The sequence below is a fragment of the Thalassophryne amazonica genome, chromosome 23, assembly GCF_902500255.1.
Source record: "Thalassophryne amazonica chromosome 23, fThaAma1.1, whole genome shotgun sequence".
Lineage (NCBI taxonomy): Eukaryota > Metazoa > Chordata > Actinopteri > Batrachoidiformes > Batrachoididae > Thalassophryne > Thalassophryne amazonica.
Window position 1 is genome coordinate 25,631,012 of NC_047125.1, and position 20,462 is coordinate 25,651,473.

General features: G+C 39.4%; 1 protein-coding gene across 1 annotated transcript in view; it reads left to right on the plus strand.

The window, feature by feature from the left end:
- LOC117505418 (neurexin-2-like) overlaps positions 1–20,462 on the plus strand; it is a gene marked incomplete at its 5' end in the record, with an annotated part of 131,807 nt that overhangs the window by 27,887 nt on the left and 83,458 nt on the right. The window contains 2 exons of the mRNA XM_034165063.1: positions 4,116–4,277; positions 17,190–17,628. Of these exons, the coding sequence (XP_034020954.1) occupies positions 4,116–4,277; positions 17,190–17,628 (601 nt within the window). The remainder of the gene's footprint in view (positions 1–4,115; positions 4,278–17,189; positions 17,629–20,462) is intronic.

A 20,462-nucleotide genomic window follows, 5' to 3' on the forward strand; every position in this document is an offset into this window, starting at 1 on the left:
TGTCAGCAACTGTGACACGTTAAGTTTAATCTACAGAAAAACTGCAAAGATTTTAAAAATCAACAGTGCCGTATATACCCCGTCTTTATGACGCAATAGGAGATTAGTATTAAACAAACTAATAATTAAAGAAAAATTGAAAACCTAATTAAACTGCTCAAATGAATTTTGTCCAAATGAACTAAACGAGTTGGTGTAAATACTACTTAATTAGTGAATTGCTTAATGAAATAGCTTCAGCTGCTGACTCTCTAATGAATTAGATTGATCCCAAATAACTTAAGTTGGCATAAACACTGTTTAATTAGTTAATTGCCTAATTAAATTGCTTTGTCACAAATTAATTTTGTCCAACTGAGCAAGTTGGCCCAAATACTACTTAATAAATTACCTAATTATACTGTTTCAGTTGGTTAAGTTTGTCCAAATGAACTTCATAAGTTAGCATAAAATTACTTATCTAATGAAATTGTTTCAAGTTGTAACACTCAAATTAATTGTTTTTCCAAATGAAGTTGGCATAAATACTACTTATTTAATTAACTCACATTGATTCAGTTGGTGAATCAAAAGTATCAAGCATTTATAAATTAACAAATTTGTATTACTAAATAGGTTAATTGTCAAATTAAATTGCTTGAGTAACACTTTGTCCAAAAGAATGTGAGAAGTTGGTGGAAGTACTAGTTGTTATGTCCATTTGGTTTCAACCTATTTCATTTGATTATTACCAATTGAATCACTTTTTTTTTAAAGTTTGGACAACGCTTTTTTTTCCTTGAGGCAGTGTTTGGTATGAACAGTGGTATGCTCCATTCCCAAAAATATTTTAATATCCAAATATACTACATCATAGTTATAAAGTGAATAATTTTGATAATTTATTAAATAATATGAATCAAACTCAAATAATTTGTGTTAAAAAAGGATATACTCTTTGACAACATTGAGAATGGTTGAGGAAAAGGTTGGCAGATCAAACCTCAAGTACTGGTGTATTTTAAAGTATCTTTAAGTAAGACATTGGAATCCAATTTGCTCACAGTCTTGGACAGATAAAAATTAGATCAGAGTAGTGTAAAGAAAGGACTACAACCTTCAAAGATCATTTTTGCACAACTTTCTAATTTCAACTACATTGAACTTGAGATTGGGAATTTGTCTCGAATGCTATATTTAGTTGGTAAAACTTGACATATTGCTCTGAGTAAACTTGGTAAAATATGTTGATCCAATGAATGCCCTTGAGTTGAATCAACTCAAAGTCTCAGATGCTGACTACCTTAATTTATTTAACTTATTTCAACTCTGACATTTCTCTACTCGTTGAAAGTCTTGACAGATTTACTGATCATACATTGGGATCTTACACTAGAGGTTGTGTCAGTTTATCAAAAACTGTGGCCAAAGCCATAGAATCTTATGTCCCCTTGTCCCCGTCATCCTGTGCTATACACCATTATTGGATCATTGAGGTGGCGCCAATAAAAACCCCATTCGTGATCTCCAAAGGTGACTGAAGTCTTTACACCAGTTCCATGTGGTCAATACGATTCTTTTTGTCCTCACCAACAGCAGACATAAAAATGAGTTGCCCTAATCAGAAGGGAAGTACGGACCAAAAAACAAACAAAAAAAAGCAACAATAATTTTGAAAAATAGTCCAAACACTCAGCTGGGGACTCTAATCTTTTGAGTGCAGTTGCTGATTGTTTGTATTTTTTATTATTTATTATTATTATTCAACCGTATTTCTTTGTGGTCGTGCACCTGTCTTATGTTAAATTCAAGCTGTTAGCATAGCATCTAAAAAAATCACAGCTCAAGTTTTTCTTGAGCCACATTGCAGCGTCAAGTATGTAAAATATTATTCCAATGACTGTATGCAAAGTTTGACTTTCGATAAAACAAGTTTTTCAAGTCAATAATTCCGAGTGTGAAAGGGTTTCGTGAAACAGATGGGATGAAGCTCCCTGCAGGCTGGTATTGATTGGTAGACTGCAATATTTATGCAGAAAAACAGATGCTCAATTGACTGCGATATGTTTTGTGGTACCAAAGCCTGGTCGAAATGGGTAATTATAGTGTTTTGGAGTCCATGAAAATCGGGTATTGTGGAAGCAAAAACAATTATATTGTAATATATTCAACGAAGTTATGTATGTTTTTCCATGTGGTGCCATTTTTAATTGTTGCTCCACATGTAGTATAATAATATTAATATAATATTCTTTGAGACACATGCACATCAGTTGATCCAAATAGATGATTTCCCAGTTGAGCTAAACCCATTTTATGTCTTCCTAATTGGACTATTCCCAATATGTCTACTTGTGCTACTTTAGCAACAGACATATCTAAACAGTGAATGGAAATTAGTCATAAAACAATAATTGGTTTTATTCCTAGTTGATCCCAATTGAAATTTACAATAAGATGCTGTTGTTTGGTGTACTTCCATTTGTTTGATTCCCATTTTGTATAAAAGTAAGTACTGGTAAGTCCCTTTGGATGACAAAATGAAAATATGACAAATGTAGAAGGTAAGCAAAATGGGAATAGACCAAATTAGAGATATGGTGTGCTCCCATGTTGGGGGACTGCGTAGGCTCTGAGGCCCATTGGTGTTGGTGCTTATCACCATATGCCAAAGCCCATAAACATTTATGACTCCCCTTAGATGGGATGCCAGTCCACTGCAGGTTAATTCCCCAAGTGGTACCCATTTCCAGCTGGGTGGGCAGATGAATCATCTTGTTCATGGACACAGCCAGGTTGCATGTCCAGGTCTACATATTGGGAGCCCAAGCCCTAGTTTTCCATTCAACTACCTGCTATGAATTTGTTATATTTCCATTATGTCTATTTTTATGATGATAATGAAGGGGCTTGGATTAAATAAATTGGAAGTAGGTACAATGGAAATGCCAAATTTGGAAGGTAGACAAAATGAGAACAGATAAAACTGGAGATTTGTTTGGAAACAACTGTGTTCAAATGGGAATAAACGCATTCACTGCTTGGATATTTGAATTGCCATGGTACCACTAGCAGACAGAATGGGAATAGTCCAATTGTGAAGGGATCAAATAGGTGTTTTTGATTGCAAACAACTGGGATCATCTGGAATAAACCCAAATACCCAAAGTTTTATGATGAATTTCCATTCACTGAATTACCAAGGTGGCATAAAATTAGTCGCCTAAGATAAAGTTACTACTGTTGAAACAAGTTTAACTCACAGTCTTGAGTCTTTGATTGGGTTATTCGTTTGTTACAGTAACACACGACGACTAAACCCAACTGTCTCAGCTTAACAAACAAGAGTAATTTATCAGAGAAAAAGTAACGAGTGGAGCTTGAAAAACATACCATTTATCGCTCTTAGGTCCAATTAGGATGCAAAGTCTTATTCCCGCACTTCAATCTACGTTGACTCATACAGTCAGCTCGCGGCTGTATGTTTGATTCCATCTGGCACTTTTGCTCTGTTAGTGATAAACATGGAGCACAAAAAGTGTAACCTTGCACAAAAAGACTTGAGGCAATTAAATATTGAAAAGCACTTTTTTTTCCTGGCAGTTTCTTGAAAAAAGACCTTGTGCAATAGAAGAGGTGCGTCTATGTTCCAAAAACTTCAAAATTTAAATTTTGAAGTATAATATTTAGCTTTAAAGTCTATTCTGGTTGCTACTGAGAAAAAAAAAAACCTTTTTGCTCTTTTAAATCTGTATCTAGTAGCTTCAAACATCCATTTTATTATTATTATTATTTTTTTCAGTAGATGGAAAATCCAATTGAAACCCATTTAATCAACTAAAGCTGGATTTTTCTTTCAACAACTTAAACTTTGAATTTATCATCCTTTGATTGCTTTTATCTTCAGCAACTGCATTCTAGAGTGAAAGTCCTCTGTCTGACGGTCATTGAACACACCAGTTCAACCAATACTGTTTGGGAGATTTACCCACTTATTACTAGTGTTTAATTCAAATTCTTCCTTGTTTTTCTTCCTCATTCTTCAAATTTCTCTTCTCTCTCATTCTCTATATTCTGTCACTGGTCGTCTTCTCTTTTTTTTCCGACATCTCTCTTTTGGGCAATGCCCACACCAGGTCACCATCTCAGTGGATGGTATACTAACCACCACTGGTTACACCCAAGAAGATTACACCATGTTGGGATCTGATGATTTCTTCTACATCGGAGGAAGTCCCAACACTGCCGACCTGCCTGGATCGCCAGTCAGCAACAACTTCATGGGCTGTCTGAAGGATGTAAGTCGCGATGTTGGGAGTGCATGTGTTGTTGAAGATTTTTCCCCAAAGCAAAAATGGGCCTCAAGCTAGATATTCAAGATGGCATCCAAAATGGCCACCAAAATATGACGTTCTGTTATTGATTGTGTTGTTTGTTGTTGTGATGTAGATTAATGGGAAATGGTCATTTGGCAGCCATCTTGGAAGCCATTTTGAATTGTTAAATTAAATTCTGCATGACTAGTTTCCATGCAGGACCCAAGGTGGATCCATGGTGTCGTTGATGCAGTGAAACATGCCACCAGACTCATCTCGCAGACTTTAGTTCCCTTTACATGAAATTACTAAGGCATAAATGTATTTATTGTGACCTAACGTTCTTGTCTTAGAATATTTTTTCAGGCATTTTAATGAACAAAAATATTTTGATAACCATTTTGGATGACATCTTGAATATCTAGCTTGTCATAACTATATAGCCTATATATATATATATATATATATATATATATATATATATATATATATATATATATATATATATAGGCTTGGGGAGTAACGGAATACATGTAATGGTGTTATGTAATTAGGATACAAAAAAAACTGTATTCCGCTACAGTTACAGAAAAAAAGACGTATTCAGATTACAGGTATATTTAGTAAAAATGGGGATTAGTTTGTAGGATTAAAATTTTAATGCATTTTATGATATTATCTGTATATATTTTTTTTCTTTGAAACGAAAACGTCCCTTCATGGACAGCGACATGATGTCTCCTAACCGGGCAAAATATTGATGAAGTACCTGGATGTTAATGCAGATTCGCGACTGAACACATGCTCGCAAAATACGTGTTAAAATGCCATTTTGACCTGGATATCGAGCCAGTAAAATTAAATTACATTAAATTATGTCAGGAAAGTATTAAACTTAGTCTGACACACACACATTCCCAAATATTAGTGTTGAAAGTTACACGGATCTGCGCTGTTCAAGCTGCTGAGCTGAGGCATCCTGCTGCAGCTGCTGTTCAACGCAGCTCCTGAAACATTACAATACATTTATATACATATTATATTTTTACACAATTATCCTTTACTGACCGAGTTTCATTTATGAAGTCAGTGGTGTGGGTACACATCTCTATCTGTGGGTGTGACTGTGAGCGGCACAGTGCGGGTCATTATAATCTCATTATTTTAAGGTGCAAATTAAAAAAAAATCCCGTCTTGTCAAACAATTTTAATCACTAACAACAAGTATTTTAACTAGACATTGGTCTAGCAGTGGAAAATATCAACTAGACATAAGTGAAGAGTTAATGGTCCGTGTCATCGGGCAACACAGGTACGGCAGGAAACATACAGCTGTTTTTCATCCAAATATCACTGACAAAGTGACAAGAAGAACCAAAATCACTTACTGATGGAAGGAAATATTGTTTCCCTTGTTCCTCCATTTGTGGTTTTGCCAACATGCGCAGCTTTCCGGCATATTCCACCTGTTTCTTGAACTTCTATGCACGCAAATCACTAACTTGCCCGGAATTAAAATGGTGATCACGCCTCCTTACTGACAGGATTTACTTAATGGTTTTCATTATGCTTTTGTTCTTATTTTGAAAGTTCAATCAGTGGACTGATATGTTAAACATGGTGCGAATGCCATGTGAAAGACTAAAGTAAGATCATTTTATGTTTACTGATCAAGTAGTAGACTATTTTTTTGTTTTGTATATTGTTCTGTAAGCCATTTTTAATTACAAATTCATCCGCACACCGCCTGAGTTTTCATTATCCTTCATTTGTTTGGCATTTTTTGTTGAAAATTTAACAGGTGAATACTGGGTGTGTTTAAAACAATATTGTGGTGCTCTTAATTCATAATGTGAAGTAAAACAGAGCATGCCATGTAAAAGAAACAGTTTTATTTTTGCTTAAACTGTACTATGTGGTCAAGACTATTTATATTTAGTTTCTTTGGTCTGTATTAGCATATTTGATATTGGAGTAATCCAGAAGTAATTGAAAGTAATCAAATTACATTACTTTAATATTATGGTACTTGGATTACGTCCCAACCTGTATATATATATATATATATATATATATATATATATAACAGATAACCACTGTTATGGTTATCAACACGGAGGTGTTTTTCCTGTGCCGCCGCACCGCGCCGGCTGCGTCCCGACGCGCGGACCCGTCCGCACGTCTTTCATTAAAAAAATCTCCTTTAACAGTGGAATATCCAGATAAAATGCTGAAACCGACTTCTTCTGAAACTTCTCTGTTCTCTCACGACGTCCTGGATCAATAGAGCCTGAAATGTGGAGGTTTTCAGCTTGAAACAGGCTGACGACGGCGCCTGGGAGCGCTGCGCGACGTCTCGCTCCGTGGGAAGTCAAAGCGACAGTATCACCTCAAAATCTCTCATCAGTCGTTAAAATTTTCACCGAAAACCATCTTAATTTTTCGAACCGTGTCCACTTCGATGTGTCTCACAGGTTTAGAAAAAATTTTGATCAAACAAAGCGCCAGTCTCTCAGCAACTTCTCAGACAAAGGAATTCCGACGAGGGGCTGGACGACTCCTCCCACAAGGAGTGCTCACAGGCGAATGACGTCACCGACAGGCGTGGAAAAACTCATGCATGCGCACGAGGGTTCAAGCATGTCTGACGTTAAAAACATATGAATGAAATCCATATAGTTTTTGAAAAAAATTAAAAGGACCTATACTTTATTGACAGCCCTCGTATATATATGCAGACTCGTACATTGTCACATATAGAAGACAGATGGCAAAAAAATATATAAAAAAGTTGACAAAAAACTGACTTATTTCCACCCAGGCTTTTAATTTCCAGCGTAACAAGCTGTCAAGAGGACCAATCACAGCTTAAAGTATTATTCTCTTGTCAATGTAATGACTCTTACTGAGGCGACGCAACATGGTGCCGTTGTATTTTCTCATAAAATCCACACTGATTGAATAAGTAATTACTTTTGCTATCACTTTTAATGGATCGCACAGTAATCACCCTATCTCTCACTTAATTATGCCTGCAGAATTACATTTTCATTATTTGGGTTGCTATCGGAAGGATCCCTCGTGGGTCTTAAACTTCCCAAGGCATTTAACTATCCCTCTCCTCATCAAGCCGAGCTTGGATTCACGGCAGCGGGACGGACAGAATGCCGAGGACAGAAGAGACGTTAAATGACAATGGCGGGCGATCGAGGTGATATAGCGGCCTAGCAACGTGAGCTGAGTGGCTCAAACGGAAAATGAGAGCAGATGGCTGGAAAGCAGAGTATTTAAGGCACTGTCGATGAGATTAAGTGATCTCACAGTAATGAGCTACCCATGAGAAGATGCTGCAAAGAGGAAATGACGTGAATTTCGATGGTACTGAATGAGCGAACCCCTTCGGAAGGGCCAAGACGTCATGGTGACTGTGTCCAGAGGACATCACAGTGAGTGACTCAGTCTCCTCTAAACAATGATTCCTATCAGCGTACTTGGATTTGCAATGGTTGGCTTGTCCAAGTTATTTGGGCGTTTTCTCAGGCTATGTCACCTCTGCCACAACAAAAATAAGCCTTCAAAATGCAAATATCTCTTGAGAAAACCATGATGTTCTGTGCTCAGGCAACTTCACAGGAAATTTTGCTGAGTAAAATTTACTCTGTTGGGGTAACATTTGGTCCCGGTGTCGCAGACCGAACGGTCCTCCCCTAAAAAACAGTCCACCTTTTGCATCTGCGCATGCGTTGTTTTGACCGTAGCAGCACGTCTGAGATGGACTTTCTTCACCCAAAGCGATCAGATGGATTAATGTGATTATTAACCATCGGATAATAAAAGTAAAACCTCTTAAATCATTCTAAAGTCAGTTTTAAGCAGAAACGAGGCGAAATCCAGTGACACTTTGAAATGTCCGACGCGCAGTGAATGCCTAAGCTAGCAGCTCACTTAGCCGCGGTTCTCTGACCGCTTCTGCCGCCTTTTATGATGAAATAATGCTGAATTTATGTGGAAATGATTGTTGTACAAAAGCTTCACATATCTGTCACTGAGATTGATGATGACTGCAGAAACGCAGTTTTAATCCGTAAACCGCATCATCAGGGGGGATTGATTTTTAGGGGGACCGTTCGGTCTGCGACACCGGTCTAAATAGAGTTAAATATACTCTATTACAGGGTTAATTACACTCAACATAGTGTAAAATCAACTCTTATTGGAGTAAAACCACTTGCATTGACTAGACGGTGTCGACGACTGAACGGTCCCCCCTAAAAATCGGTCCGCCCTGCCTTCACTACGCATGGGTCATCGGTCGCGGTTCACCGTTTATCACCTCGTTTCTGCTTCAAACTGCAGACCAGTCATCATCTATCTCAGAGACACATATCTGAAACTTTTGTACAACAATCATTTCCACGTAAATTCAGCATTATTTCATCAGAAAAGACAAAGGAAGTGATCCACCCTGCTAGCGTGCTGCTCTCGTTGAAGCAACATCTCTGCTATTTTAGCATTGTGGGATTGCTAGCTGGACTACTTTTGCTTGACCTAGCGGTGAATTTGCTGACATGAGAAGATGCTGCTGGATAAATGTGAGTATTGACTTACGATCATTTAGGCATAAAAACATACGAGATACACAAGTTCTTGAGCCAAATATACTCGTGTTTTTGTAATCCATGAAAATGCATCGTCATCACAGGTCTGGGAAGTACTTTTTGCGCAGAAATTCGTCAAACACGTCGGCCGCGGGCGTGTACTAACACAGAATATCCAAAAACTGGATAGTTGTTCAGCCAAAACGAGGGCGTCCACTTTTAGCTTGCCATAAGCTAGTGGCACAGGTGAGAGTATGGAAGCGATCAGAGCGCAGTGGCTACATGAGCTGATAGCTGTTGTGTTCACTGACCATCCGTCATTTCACAGTGTCGCGGATTAATGCCTCGTTTCTGCTTAAAACTGACTTCAGAATGATTTAAGAGGTTTTACCTTTATCATCCGAGGGTTAATAATCCCATTATTCCATTTGATCGCTTTGGGTGAAGAGACTCCGTCCACAGCGCGACTGAGCTCCAAAGTGACGCATGAGGCAGGGGGGAGGGGGGCAACACCAGTAGAGCTGATTTCACTCTACAACAGAGTATTTTTTACTCTATTTAGACTGAGATCAAATGTTATCCCAGCAGAGTCAAATTTTACTCAGTAAAATTTACTGTGTTCCCACACCAATAGTCAAGCACACAGGTGCCAACGGGCAAAGGTCCCCAGGAACCACAGGAGGCCAAGGGCAGTGCACACATATGACATGGCAATTTTCAGGAGGTGGGAATCAACAGGGCAGCGCAGTCTCCTTTGAACCCCTATGTGATATCGCGGGATATGAACACATATGGGGACAGCCGGCACGAAGACGGCAGGGAATCCCTGGGTGGAGTGTGGGAGTTTCAACAAAACCATTCGGCCTTGTTCGGCAAACTTAAAAGCATACTCGTTGTCACCTAGCAGACCTGCTGGTTTAAAATGTGCCAGTTTAAAATGGTTTCCGCTGAAACCCCTGTCGTGCTATTGGTTTGTACTGACACTCACACACTCCATCCGGGATTAGTCTCTTCCCACAAACAGTGTTAATTCTAACGGGAAAATGGTGTAGGGTTTTGTTTTTGGCTGCAATCACCGCCTCGACACATTTCAGCTCCGGGTCATAAACAAACCACAACACATGTACACTTTCCACTTTTTCTTTGCATTTTCACTTTGTTTGCATGTCATTTGCCCAAAAACTCAGAAATTACATGATATGCGTCATATTTTAGCCCTTTAGCGCCCGCCCTCAAATGAGGCTGCGCTGCCCAATAGTTTTGCAGCCGGGGTGGTATTGAACCTGGACAATTCCAAAGAGAAGTGGTGCCTTCACTAAGGGCTCAACTTTTCAGCTGTGGTCAAGCTTTAATGAATGTTACTTGAACTTAAAGAAAGTAAGTGAGCAAAAAAACGCCCCCTGGTGAGAACCTGAGTAAAACCTGGTAGAGTTGCAGTTTCTGCAAGATCAGTCTTAAGGGCTCCAAATGGCTGTGGGTATGCAGCAGCAAGTTTGAATCTGCACTAGTTGAGAGTCCCGGCTTGGATTAGCGATGGCATACTGGTCCGGTGCAAAGCTTTCATGCAACCGCCGCGGATGAATGCCTTTGATACGCTCGAGCTGCACCCTCCAGGCTCGAGAAATCCAACGGTACAGCAGAGCAGCAAATGGGTAAAAAGGCACCGAAGGTGGTACTGAAGCCCTGTGAAGTTTTTATTTTCGGTATACGTGTGGTCATGCGTGTGCTCAAAGCCACTCGCCTGCTGTGATCATATCATATCCCATGTGATCTACAGTACGTGTGCTTTATTTGCTCGCAGTCGAAAGTGGTTGGGGTGAAATTGGGTCTTGCTGCTCGTCAGCCTCCTCTGGTCTTGCTCCACAGATTTTTCTGTTCACCTCCATGTTGCCATCTGTCTCTCCTCTCTCCCAGACTGTGACCTTGCTATCGCCCGTTCCACACTTTCTAGGCCTCCTGTCTGCTGCTGTCTACCATCTTTTCCATCTCTGCGTCTCTTTCTCAGGGGCAGCTTTCTGTAATTAAGTCCGTGGTTGTGCTGCTGGTGCGCCAGCTTTGCCATCCTAACGGCCAAATTAAAAATTGATTTGTTCGACTGATTCCAGGCCCTGGATGGATGCTCTTGCCCTCCTCTTCACCCTCGCTCTCTTTCGGTCTTCTCTCTCTTCCTGCTTGGCCAAAAATATATTGATGCTCCATAGCTTCTTCCCCAGCATATTCCACCGTCACTTTAAAACCACGGCGCACCAATCATAATTTCAGACTTGAAACCACATAAATGGAAGACTTCTGCTGCACAGTCAAGACCTTGACATTTCCAGTTCAGCTGCATCACCGAGGCAACAGCAATCAATCTCTTGTAAGGTCATATTTGAAGTCTATCATGTACTGAGAGATCACCTTAGTTTTCTTGCGGCTGCTCCCATTCACTTGGGGTCACCACATCAGATCTTGTATGGGTCCCCATACTGGTTTGGGACAGGTTTTACACCGGATGCCCTCCTGAAAGCAATTGCAGTCATACGAGGAGGTCATTTATACAAAGTATTTTGCTCAGTGGGATCAGGCATTAGCTTGCCAACATTGTAGAACTGGTTTTGAGGTGGTTACGCTACCTGTCTCCATCCTGGGACAAGACCCTTCAACTGCACTGCCCCAGTCCATCAACGCTGCCTGGAGAAAGATGCCCTTCCTGAGCGAATTCCAGACCTAGAAGGAGAAATCTACATGACATATGTAGTTCAGCAGGGTAAGGTGATGGGTTACTAATACGCAGACTTGGGTTTGATTGCTAGTCGCACTCATCCATCTCTGTTCTTGAACAAGACACTTCACCTACATTGCCCCCATCCACCCAGCGGTAAATCGGTAACAACATTTGAAGTGGATGAAGCCTGCTTTGGATTGGTGACCAGTTCGGGGGGGGGGGGGGGGGGTCTGGGAATCCTGGGATATGAATCCCGGGATACATAAATACACATCAGGGCCAACATAGGTGACTGGTTTTGTTATTCTCTCTGCCAAGGAGGTTAAGTGATCACTGACATCGGTTTATTATTAATGAAACAGTTTCAGTATAACCATTCAATTTTTGTTCCTGAACCCAAATCAAGGGACAAATCCTGACTTTGAACTTTAATCTTGCTCTTTGATCCTGATGACTACAGCTACAAAGAATAATTAACTGATGATTAATCAACTGAATTAAATTAATTTCCAAACATTTTCAGAATGTATTCATTCTTTTGAGTAATATAAAAAAGTTCATATTCCATGATTTTGGCGTCTTGAATGAATATCTGACAGTAATAAAAGACGGTTCGAAAACCAGTTTTATAGGGGGGTAACCACTGATCCTTCTTGTATTTTTCCTCAGTTTTCTCACCGGTGTGTAAAATGCAAAAAGATGGAGTAACTATGTTCCTTTAGGTTACTGTTTCAACATGGCGGTGCAACATGGCGGCCTCTGTGAGGGGTCCCGCTTCCATGTAGATATGAAGGGCTCATTCTAAGCTTATGGAAACACATTGATTCATTGTTGCAGGTAATTATTCACCAAAGCACAGACGGCTAAGCAGATTATACTACATTTTTGCCAAAAAACACACAAACATGGTGGCCCAAACATGGCCACCTATTTCAAAGATTCGATTTTATTTTTAACAATAGCAACAAATAAATAAATATTCTGAAAATAACATGCTTTCCCCTCTGGGAAAGCATGTTATTTTCAGAATATACCTCTCCTTTTTGCGAATACCTCAAGCCAAAAAAGCTCACACCTTATTAGATGCCAGTTTTAGCGATATCATGGCTAATTACCAGTGCTAATCTCTGCTAAAGACGACATTACGAGGTGCACAGTACACAAGGTGGCGTGACCAATCAAGGAGATAACGGCAGGAGGCTGATGGTTAAGAATAGCCAAGCAAATCTGTGTTTTTGTAGTACATTCTGTGCCTGTGCATCGGCAGCGTTTGAGGAAAAGTAAGATGGGCAGAATGCATATCCGTGGGGGGGAAACAGGCAAGACAGCTTTTTCAAAGAGGTGCTGTGAAAAAACAATAACGAATGACAGTTGCAGTCTAGCAAAATTAAATAGTGAAAAACTAAAACGGTGAATCTTGTCGCACACGACGAGTCTGTCAGCAGTGCAATTATGCAAACAGGCAAGACAGAAAAACATGTTTCTGGAGGTAGATTCTCTTAATTATGTCAACAATGACTGTTTTTTTGGGGGGGGGGGGGAACACAGTTACTTGCACTATAAAACAAGAGCAATCAGAGACTTCTGACATCCACCAATCGGGATCTGGATCACCTCCAAAATTGAGTGGAGTCTTCCATGTCCTACTATCTATCTGTGGTGCAAATTTGGTGAGAATCCATGAAGTAGTTTTGACGTAATCCTTCAAAGCCTATATAAAGGGAAATATTGATCCAGAATCTGAATCTGGATCCAGATCACCTCCAAAATTCAGTGGGGTCTTCCATGTTCTCATATCTATCTGTGGTGCCAATTTAGTGAGAATCCGTGAATTAGTTTTGATGTAATCCTTCAAAGCCTATAACAAAGGGAAATCTTGATCCAGAATCTAGATCTAGATCCAGATCACATCCAAAATTCAATGGGGTCTTCCATGCCCTAATGTCTATCTGTGGTGCAAATTTGGTGAGAATCCATGTAGTAGTTTTGGAGAAATCCTTCAAAGCGTATATAAAGTGAAATCTTTATCCAGAATCTGGATTCAGATCCAGATAATCTCCAACATTCATTGGAGTCTTCCATGGCCTAATATGTATACATGGTGGAAATGTGGTGAGAATCCATGAAGTAGTTTGACATAATCCTTCAAAGACTATATAAAGTGAAACTTGATTTGGAATCTGGATCAGATCCAGATCACCTCTGAAATTTAATGGTGCCTTCCATGGACTAATATGTATCTGTCAAAATCTGTGCAGTAGTTTTGACGTAATCCTGTTAACAGTAATCCTTCAAAGCCTATATAAAGTGTAACTTGATCCAGAATCAGGATCCGGATCTCCTCCAAAATTTAATGGGTTCTTCCATGGCCTTGTGTGTATCTGTTGTGAAAATTTCACCAAAATCTGTGTAGTAGTTTTAGCGTAATCCTGCTAACAGACAGACAAATAAATAAATAAATAAATAAACGCAGAAGGTTTTATTATGTTCTTGGCGGATGTAATAAGACACAGATCTAAAGTAATTGTATGCTTGATGTTTACTGTTCTTAAAGTGCGCTTTTATAAGCCAAAAAGTAGGCCAATATTGCCCCAAGAAGCATCATCCTTTTACACGTCAACGGCATTGATATCGGTATTCGGTTAAGCCGAACCCAATTCAAGTTGGACCGGGTGCATCGATTCGTCCCATTTGGTAAGAAATCCACCATAATTTGAAGACACAGTGCTAACAGTCACTTAAGGCCCATGGATTTGCCAGAGGCATGTTTTAACGGTGGAATGAGGTTTGATCACTATTGCAAATATTGCCCATGCTCGTTCAAATCCATAAAATGCGCCAAATATTTGTTGTTCCACAAAGAAGCAGCAGCTCAGAAAACTCAGCAAATATGCGTAATGAATGGGGAAAATTCAAATACTGCGGGGGGAAGATACTGAGACACAAGAAGACACGAATGCAAATGTTTCCAACACCCTTTGATGAAATGTGGCTCTATTGTTTCAGCTCCAAGTGTAGGACTGCGTCTCACTGTGTGCAATCATAAAGGATTAAGTGCTAAAGGCAACGTGAATTAACCCTCCTCTCTCATAGTCTGAGCTCTGCTTTTATTTTCCGAAACACTGCAAGACAGCTTTCTGAGAGGCCGTCCTCAAGGTAATAGCGCGAAGCAATGGAGTCTGTGCGTTTTTGTGTATTCGTGCCCGATTTTAGTGCTTTTCACACTCGCTCACACTCCCACACATGCTGTCTGACAGGTATAAAAAAAAAAAAAAAAACCTTTCGACATTTCTATCTTTGTTTTCTCCAGCAGTCACAACAGTAAGGGGGGGGGGGGGGGGGGGGGGGGATTTTTTTTTTTGTTATTTTAGCTGCTCAGATCTTTATACTGGCAACAAACAGTTTCTGAAAAACTGTCAGCAAGTGAAGACAGGAAACTGACTTCCATACTGGATTTGAAGTTTTATAATCCTCCAGTGGAAATTATGGGTCTCACTATTTTAATGACAAATATAACGTGAGTTATTGCATCGCCGCATCCACCATACCCAATAATTACTGAGGCTAGGGACCAAACTTGAATTGTTTGGGGACCTAAAGCCTTAATTTGGCTCAATGAAACAGTGTCTTTCTCAAAATGGCCAGATGGTGTTTTGACATTTGACATATCTCGATGAGTCTGAGGCTAGAAAACAGGTGTTCTTCTTGAATTACTTATGGACCACAAGTTCCAGTTTTGCCCAATATTACAATTTTTCCTCGCAATGATACACTGAAAAAGAGAATAGTTGAACCAACTTAAAACACTACAATTGCTAAAATCTGAATGAATTAAGTTGTATGAACTCAGTTTTGTAAATTACTAACTTACAAACCTAAGTTCAAACAACTTAACCCCAAGTTCCAGATTCGCAAAATACTACAAATTTTACCTCACAGTGATACACTGAAAAAAGAGAATAGTTGAACTGACTTAAAAAAAGTGTTACAACCGGTAAAACCTGATTGAATTAAAATATATGAACTCAAGCTTATAAATTAGGAACTTACAAACTTAAGTTCAAACAACTTAACCCCAAGTTCTAGTTTCTCCCAATACTACAATTTTTTTCCTCACAGTGATACACTGAAAAAAGAGAATAGTTGAACTAACTTAAAAAAGTGTTACAACTGGTAAAACCTGAATGAATTAAGTTGTATGAACTCAAGTTTGTAAATTACTAGCAAACTTAAGTTCAATTTAACCCCAAGTTCCAGTTTCACCCAATACTACAATTTTTCCTCACAGTGATACACTGAAAAAAGAGAATAGTTGAACCAAATTAAAAAAGCGATACATTTGGTAAAACCTGAATGAATTATGTTGCATGAACTCAAGTTTGTAAGTTAGATCAACTAACTTACAAACGTAAGTTCAAACAACTTAACCGCAAGTTCCAGTTTAACCCAACACTACAATTTTTCATCAAATGACTCACTGAAAAAAGAGAATAGTTGAACCAATTTAATAAAGAACCTGAATTAATTAAATTAGATGAACTCAAGCTTATAAATTACGAACTTACAAACTTAAGTTCAAACAACCCCAAGTTCCAGTTTCTCCCAATACTACAATTTTTTTCCTCACAGTGATACGCTGAAAAAAGAGAATAGTTGAACTGACTTAAAAAAGTGTTATAACTGGTAAAACCTGAATGAATTAAGTTGTTGAACTCAAGTTTGGAAATTACTAACTTACTTAACCCCAAGTTCCAGTTTCGCCCAATACTACAATTTTTCCTCAAAATGATACACTGAAAAAAGAATAGTTGAATCAACTTTAAAAAGTGTTATAATTGGTAAAACCGGAATTAATTAAGTAGTATGAACTTAAGTTTGTACATTACTTACAAACTTAAGTTCAAACAATTTAAGTCATTCAGGTTTTACCAGTTGTAACAGTGTTTTAAGTTGGTTCTTTTTTCAGTGTAGAAAACACATTTTGACTGTTTATGATGAAATCGCCTGCTGCTGTATCACAGTAACCGCTGAGTCTTGAGAGTAAATCTTGGGTTTATCTTACAAAGGGACCTCAAGTTTGTGCTTGATGGAACTGGAGATTTGCCCACAAAATGAGAAAAACAAATAACCTTTTGAGCTTTTCCACCAATAAAATCCCACTTCACAGTATCTCTGTTAATGCCGAAGTGAGAATGTTGAATTTTGGTGAAATTATTCATAGAGTGCAACATGTTTTTTTTTTTTTTTTCTGATCCAACTGATGTTTTTCATGGAAAAGGCTGGAAGTTCCTGTTGTTGTTGCCTCTTTGTCCAAGTGTTAAGATGAGTCAAATGACTGTTACTCTGCTTATGGTGATATCATCTTGGAAGACTGTACTTTGCGTTGGGAGTAATTTGACTCCAATACAGTCCAAAACCAAAATGTGCTCGGGGCAGGGTGGTAGGTTGGGCACGTTTGAAAACTTTAATTCCTTCTAAATACTATGATGATATCAGGATGTTTCAACAATCCACCAACTTAAAAAGGAATTCCCAAAGCAAAAACCTCAAGAGAAGTGCTGAGTCATTGTCCCCCCATCTCTTTCCCAGGTGGTGTACAAGAACAATGACTTCAAGCTGGAGCTGTCCCGGCTGGCCATTGAGCGCGACCCAAAAATCACCTTGAATGGCGATCTGGTGTTTCGCTGTGAAGACGTGGCGGCCCTCGACCCAGTCACCTTCGAGACTCCCGAGTCCTACATCTCCCTGCCCAAGTGGAATACCAAGAAGACTGGCTCCATCTCCTTTGACTTCCGCACCACGGAGCCCAGTGGCCTCCTGCTGTTCAGCCACGGCCGCCCTCAGGGTCCTAAAGAGCAGAAGCCTGGGAGGGAGTTGAAGACTGACTACTTTGCCATGGAGCTGCTGGACGGGTATTTGTACCTGCTGATTGATATGGGCTCCGGAAAAACAAAGCTGAAGGCCAGCAACAAGAAGGTCAATGATGGGGAGTGGTGCCACGTGGACTTCCAGAGGGAAGGGAGAAAAGGTGAGGAGTGGTTTTAATGTCTGCAAGTGTTGGAATGACAATGATGTTTGATTACCGTATATTTACAGATGTGTCCAAAAGTAAACTTACTTATGGGCATGTAAGACAAAGTATACGGCAACAGTGGAGCAGGATGTGCTTGTAGGGTTGACTTTAAGCTTCTGTTTGTCCATTTTTCAGGAACTAGGCATACTTAATTAAGTATTATTTAACAAACTATCACTTTTACCTCCAGGTTATTCTCAATAAGTCAGGGTATGGACACATGAAGATGTCCCATTTACAGCTGTTTCATTTCAATTCAATTGTGGTGTTGTACAGAGACAAACCTGCAACAAGTGCATCACTGTCCAAACACTTATGGTCCTAAATCTATGTTGAACAGCAACAGAGTAAACCTGCAGGCTTAGGACAATGAAAATTCCAACATTTTTGAGTTCTGACATGGGATATAACGGTGAATAATTTTAAACTTCTGTATTTGTATTAATCATTTGCAATGCAAAATAATGCTGTTAGTACAAATACTTTCCCTTCTTAATTCATCATTGTGATTTCAATACTTGGCTAGCGGCCATGTTTTCTACTTAGCTAGTTGGCTAATGTAGCTCGTGCCAAACAAAGAAAGTGCTGCCAGACGTCAGACTCCCTGCTAGCTTTCCTGGGACGTTATCCCAGCTCAAACTTCCATATTTGACATCATTCTGCAGAATTCGAGTCAGAACAGTCAAAACAGTTAAGTTTTTTTGTGTAATTAAACAATAACAACGCAATACCATGCTGGTTGGTACAATGATTCTCCTTCATGTAACTGTAAATTTATTTTTTGGCTAGTCACCATGATTTTAATCTAGCTAGTTGGCTAACGGGGTCCAGCAAACAATGAAAGCAGCGGTTGGAATCCCGGCTTGCTAACTTGGAAAAGGTTTCTCAACTCAGAATTCCGTATTTGATGTCACTCCCCAAAATTAGACAGTAAACATTATCCAGCACATCACCGGCAAATAAAACATCTTCTGATGTCATGAAACATTCTGAAACACCTGCCATCTCCTCCCACACTTGGTGGAATATTGTATTCCTTCCACTTTTGAGGTAACTGAATGCGGCAATCAGCTAAGGCACTGCAATGCCTCGCTATGCTACTTTAGCTACTTAGCATGTAGCCTGGTGGGAAATAAGCTAACAAGTGCCAGTTTGTTTACCTTTTTAAAAAAAATAGATAAGAGTTGAAGGTAGCGTTAATCCAAACATCCATCTGCGTTCACGGCACGGTTTTCCAAACCTGTAGCAGTTTGTTTTTATAAATGAATAAGACGGACAGGTGCACGCTCAAGTGCGCATTGTCTGATTGATGATGTGTAGGTGGGCAAGCACCTTGAATATTATATCTCCCCCTAATGGTGTCTCATAATGAGAAAGCGCCTGTGTAGATGCACACGAGTGTGTGTGCGTGCGTGTGTGATCTCACTGGTGCTCCTGCTGTAATTGGCTTTTAATAGAAAATTAAGACGGAGTCGTTAATCACAGAAAGAGAGCGGGGCTTTTTGTTTCACGCGCTCCCTGCTGCATTCTGCTTCCCTTCTCCTCCATTTAGCCCATTACTGACACATTGTACTCACACAATCCGCTCACTGCCGTCATCCATCTGCCTCATGTCTCTCACTCCGCTCGCCGTGATCTGTGTCCTCAAATTGTCCACTTGCATCCTCAAATTTAATCGTTTGCATACGTCGCCTCCCGCTCCGTTACGCCCACGCTAACCATCCGTCTTCAGTCGCTTGCTTTCGTATAAAGCAAATTACTCAACAACTCTACAATACTAACAATACTAACAGCTTTATATCACCCGAAAAATACAAAATGACTATAATCTTGGTAATAGTATGCATGGAAGGGAAATGGCAATCTGACCTTTGACCCTAATGACCTTGACCCCAGTGATTGACTTATGGCAAATTTGACCTCACCTTGGTAATTCCAGAAACATTCTACAGCTATGTGTCAGGTTTGGTGCAAATTGGTGTGGAAAACCTAATTTTAACCTTTGACCTCATTAACCTTGACCCCCAATTATTGGCTTTTGGTGAATTGGATGTCATGTGAGAAAATCCAGGACCTGCGACATATGAGTGCCAAAATTGGTGGACACTGGCATTAAAATAAAACAAAAGACATAACTTCTGACCTTTAACCTCAATGTCCTTGACCTTTGCCAAACTATTCTGTTGTTGCCAGTCACCTAAATAGCAATTTTGAGGAAATCAGCCAAAGAACTTGGGAGATATAGAGGAAAAGACAGATAAATCTAAATAGTAACCTTTGACCCCAATGACCTTTGTGCAAACAAACTCCTTAAGGGTAACTCTGGGGTCAACCTCCATGCACATGGCAAGTTGGAAGAACTGGTCCAAGTATTTCGGAGTAGTGGTGGAGACAAACAACAAGCATATCTCAAATTATAGAATAATTATTGTACAATTAGTTTTCCGAAAAGGAAAAATAAGCAAATTTTCAGAATCTGAGCTTTGGAATCAGGATGGAAGTCAAATAGCATCTTTGATTAAGGTCGGGAAATTTCCTTAACCACTTTGCCCTTTATCTGTTTTCTTTGCCATTAATCAAGATTAAAGGTTCCTATTGACTGAAAGTTAAAAAAAAATGTAAAAGTACAAATAAGAAATTTATGACACTGCCTTGATAACATTCTGCATTTGGCTAAGATAATTTAATGCTAACCGCTAATGGCACTGGTGATGCTAACTGTTAGCATACAACATTAGCGTCTGGACATTATTCCATCGTTATGATGGGCCATCTTAAAGCTAACACTA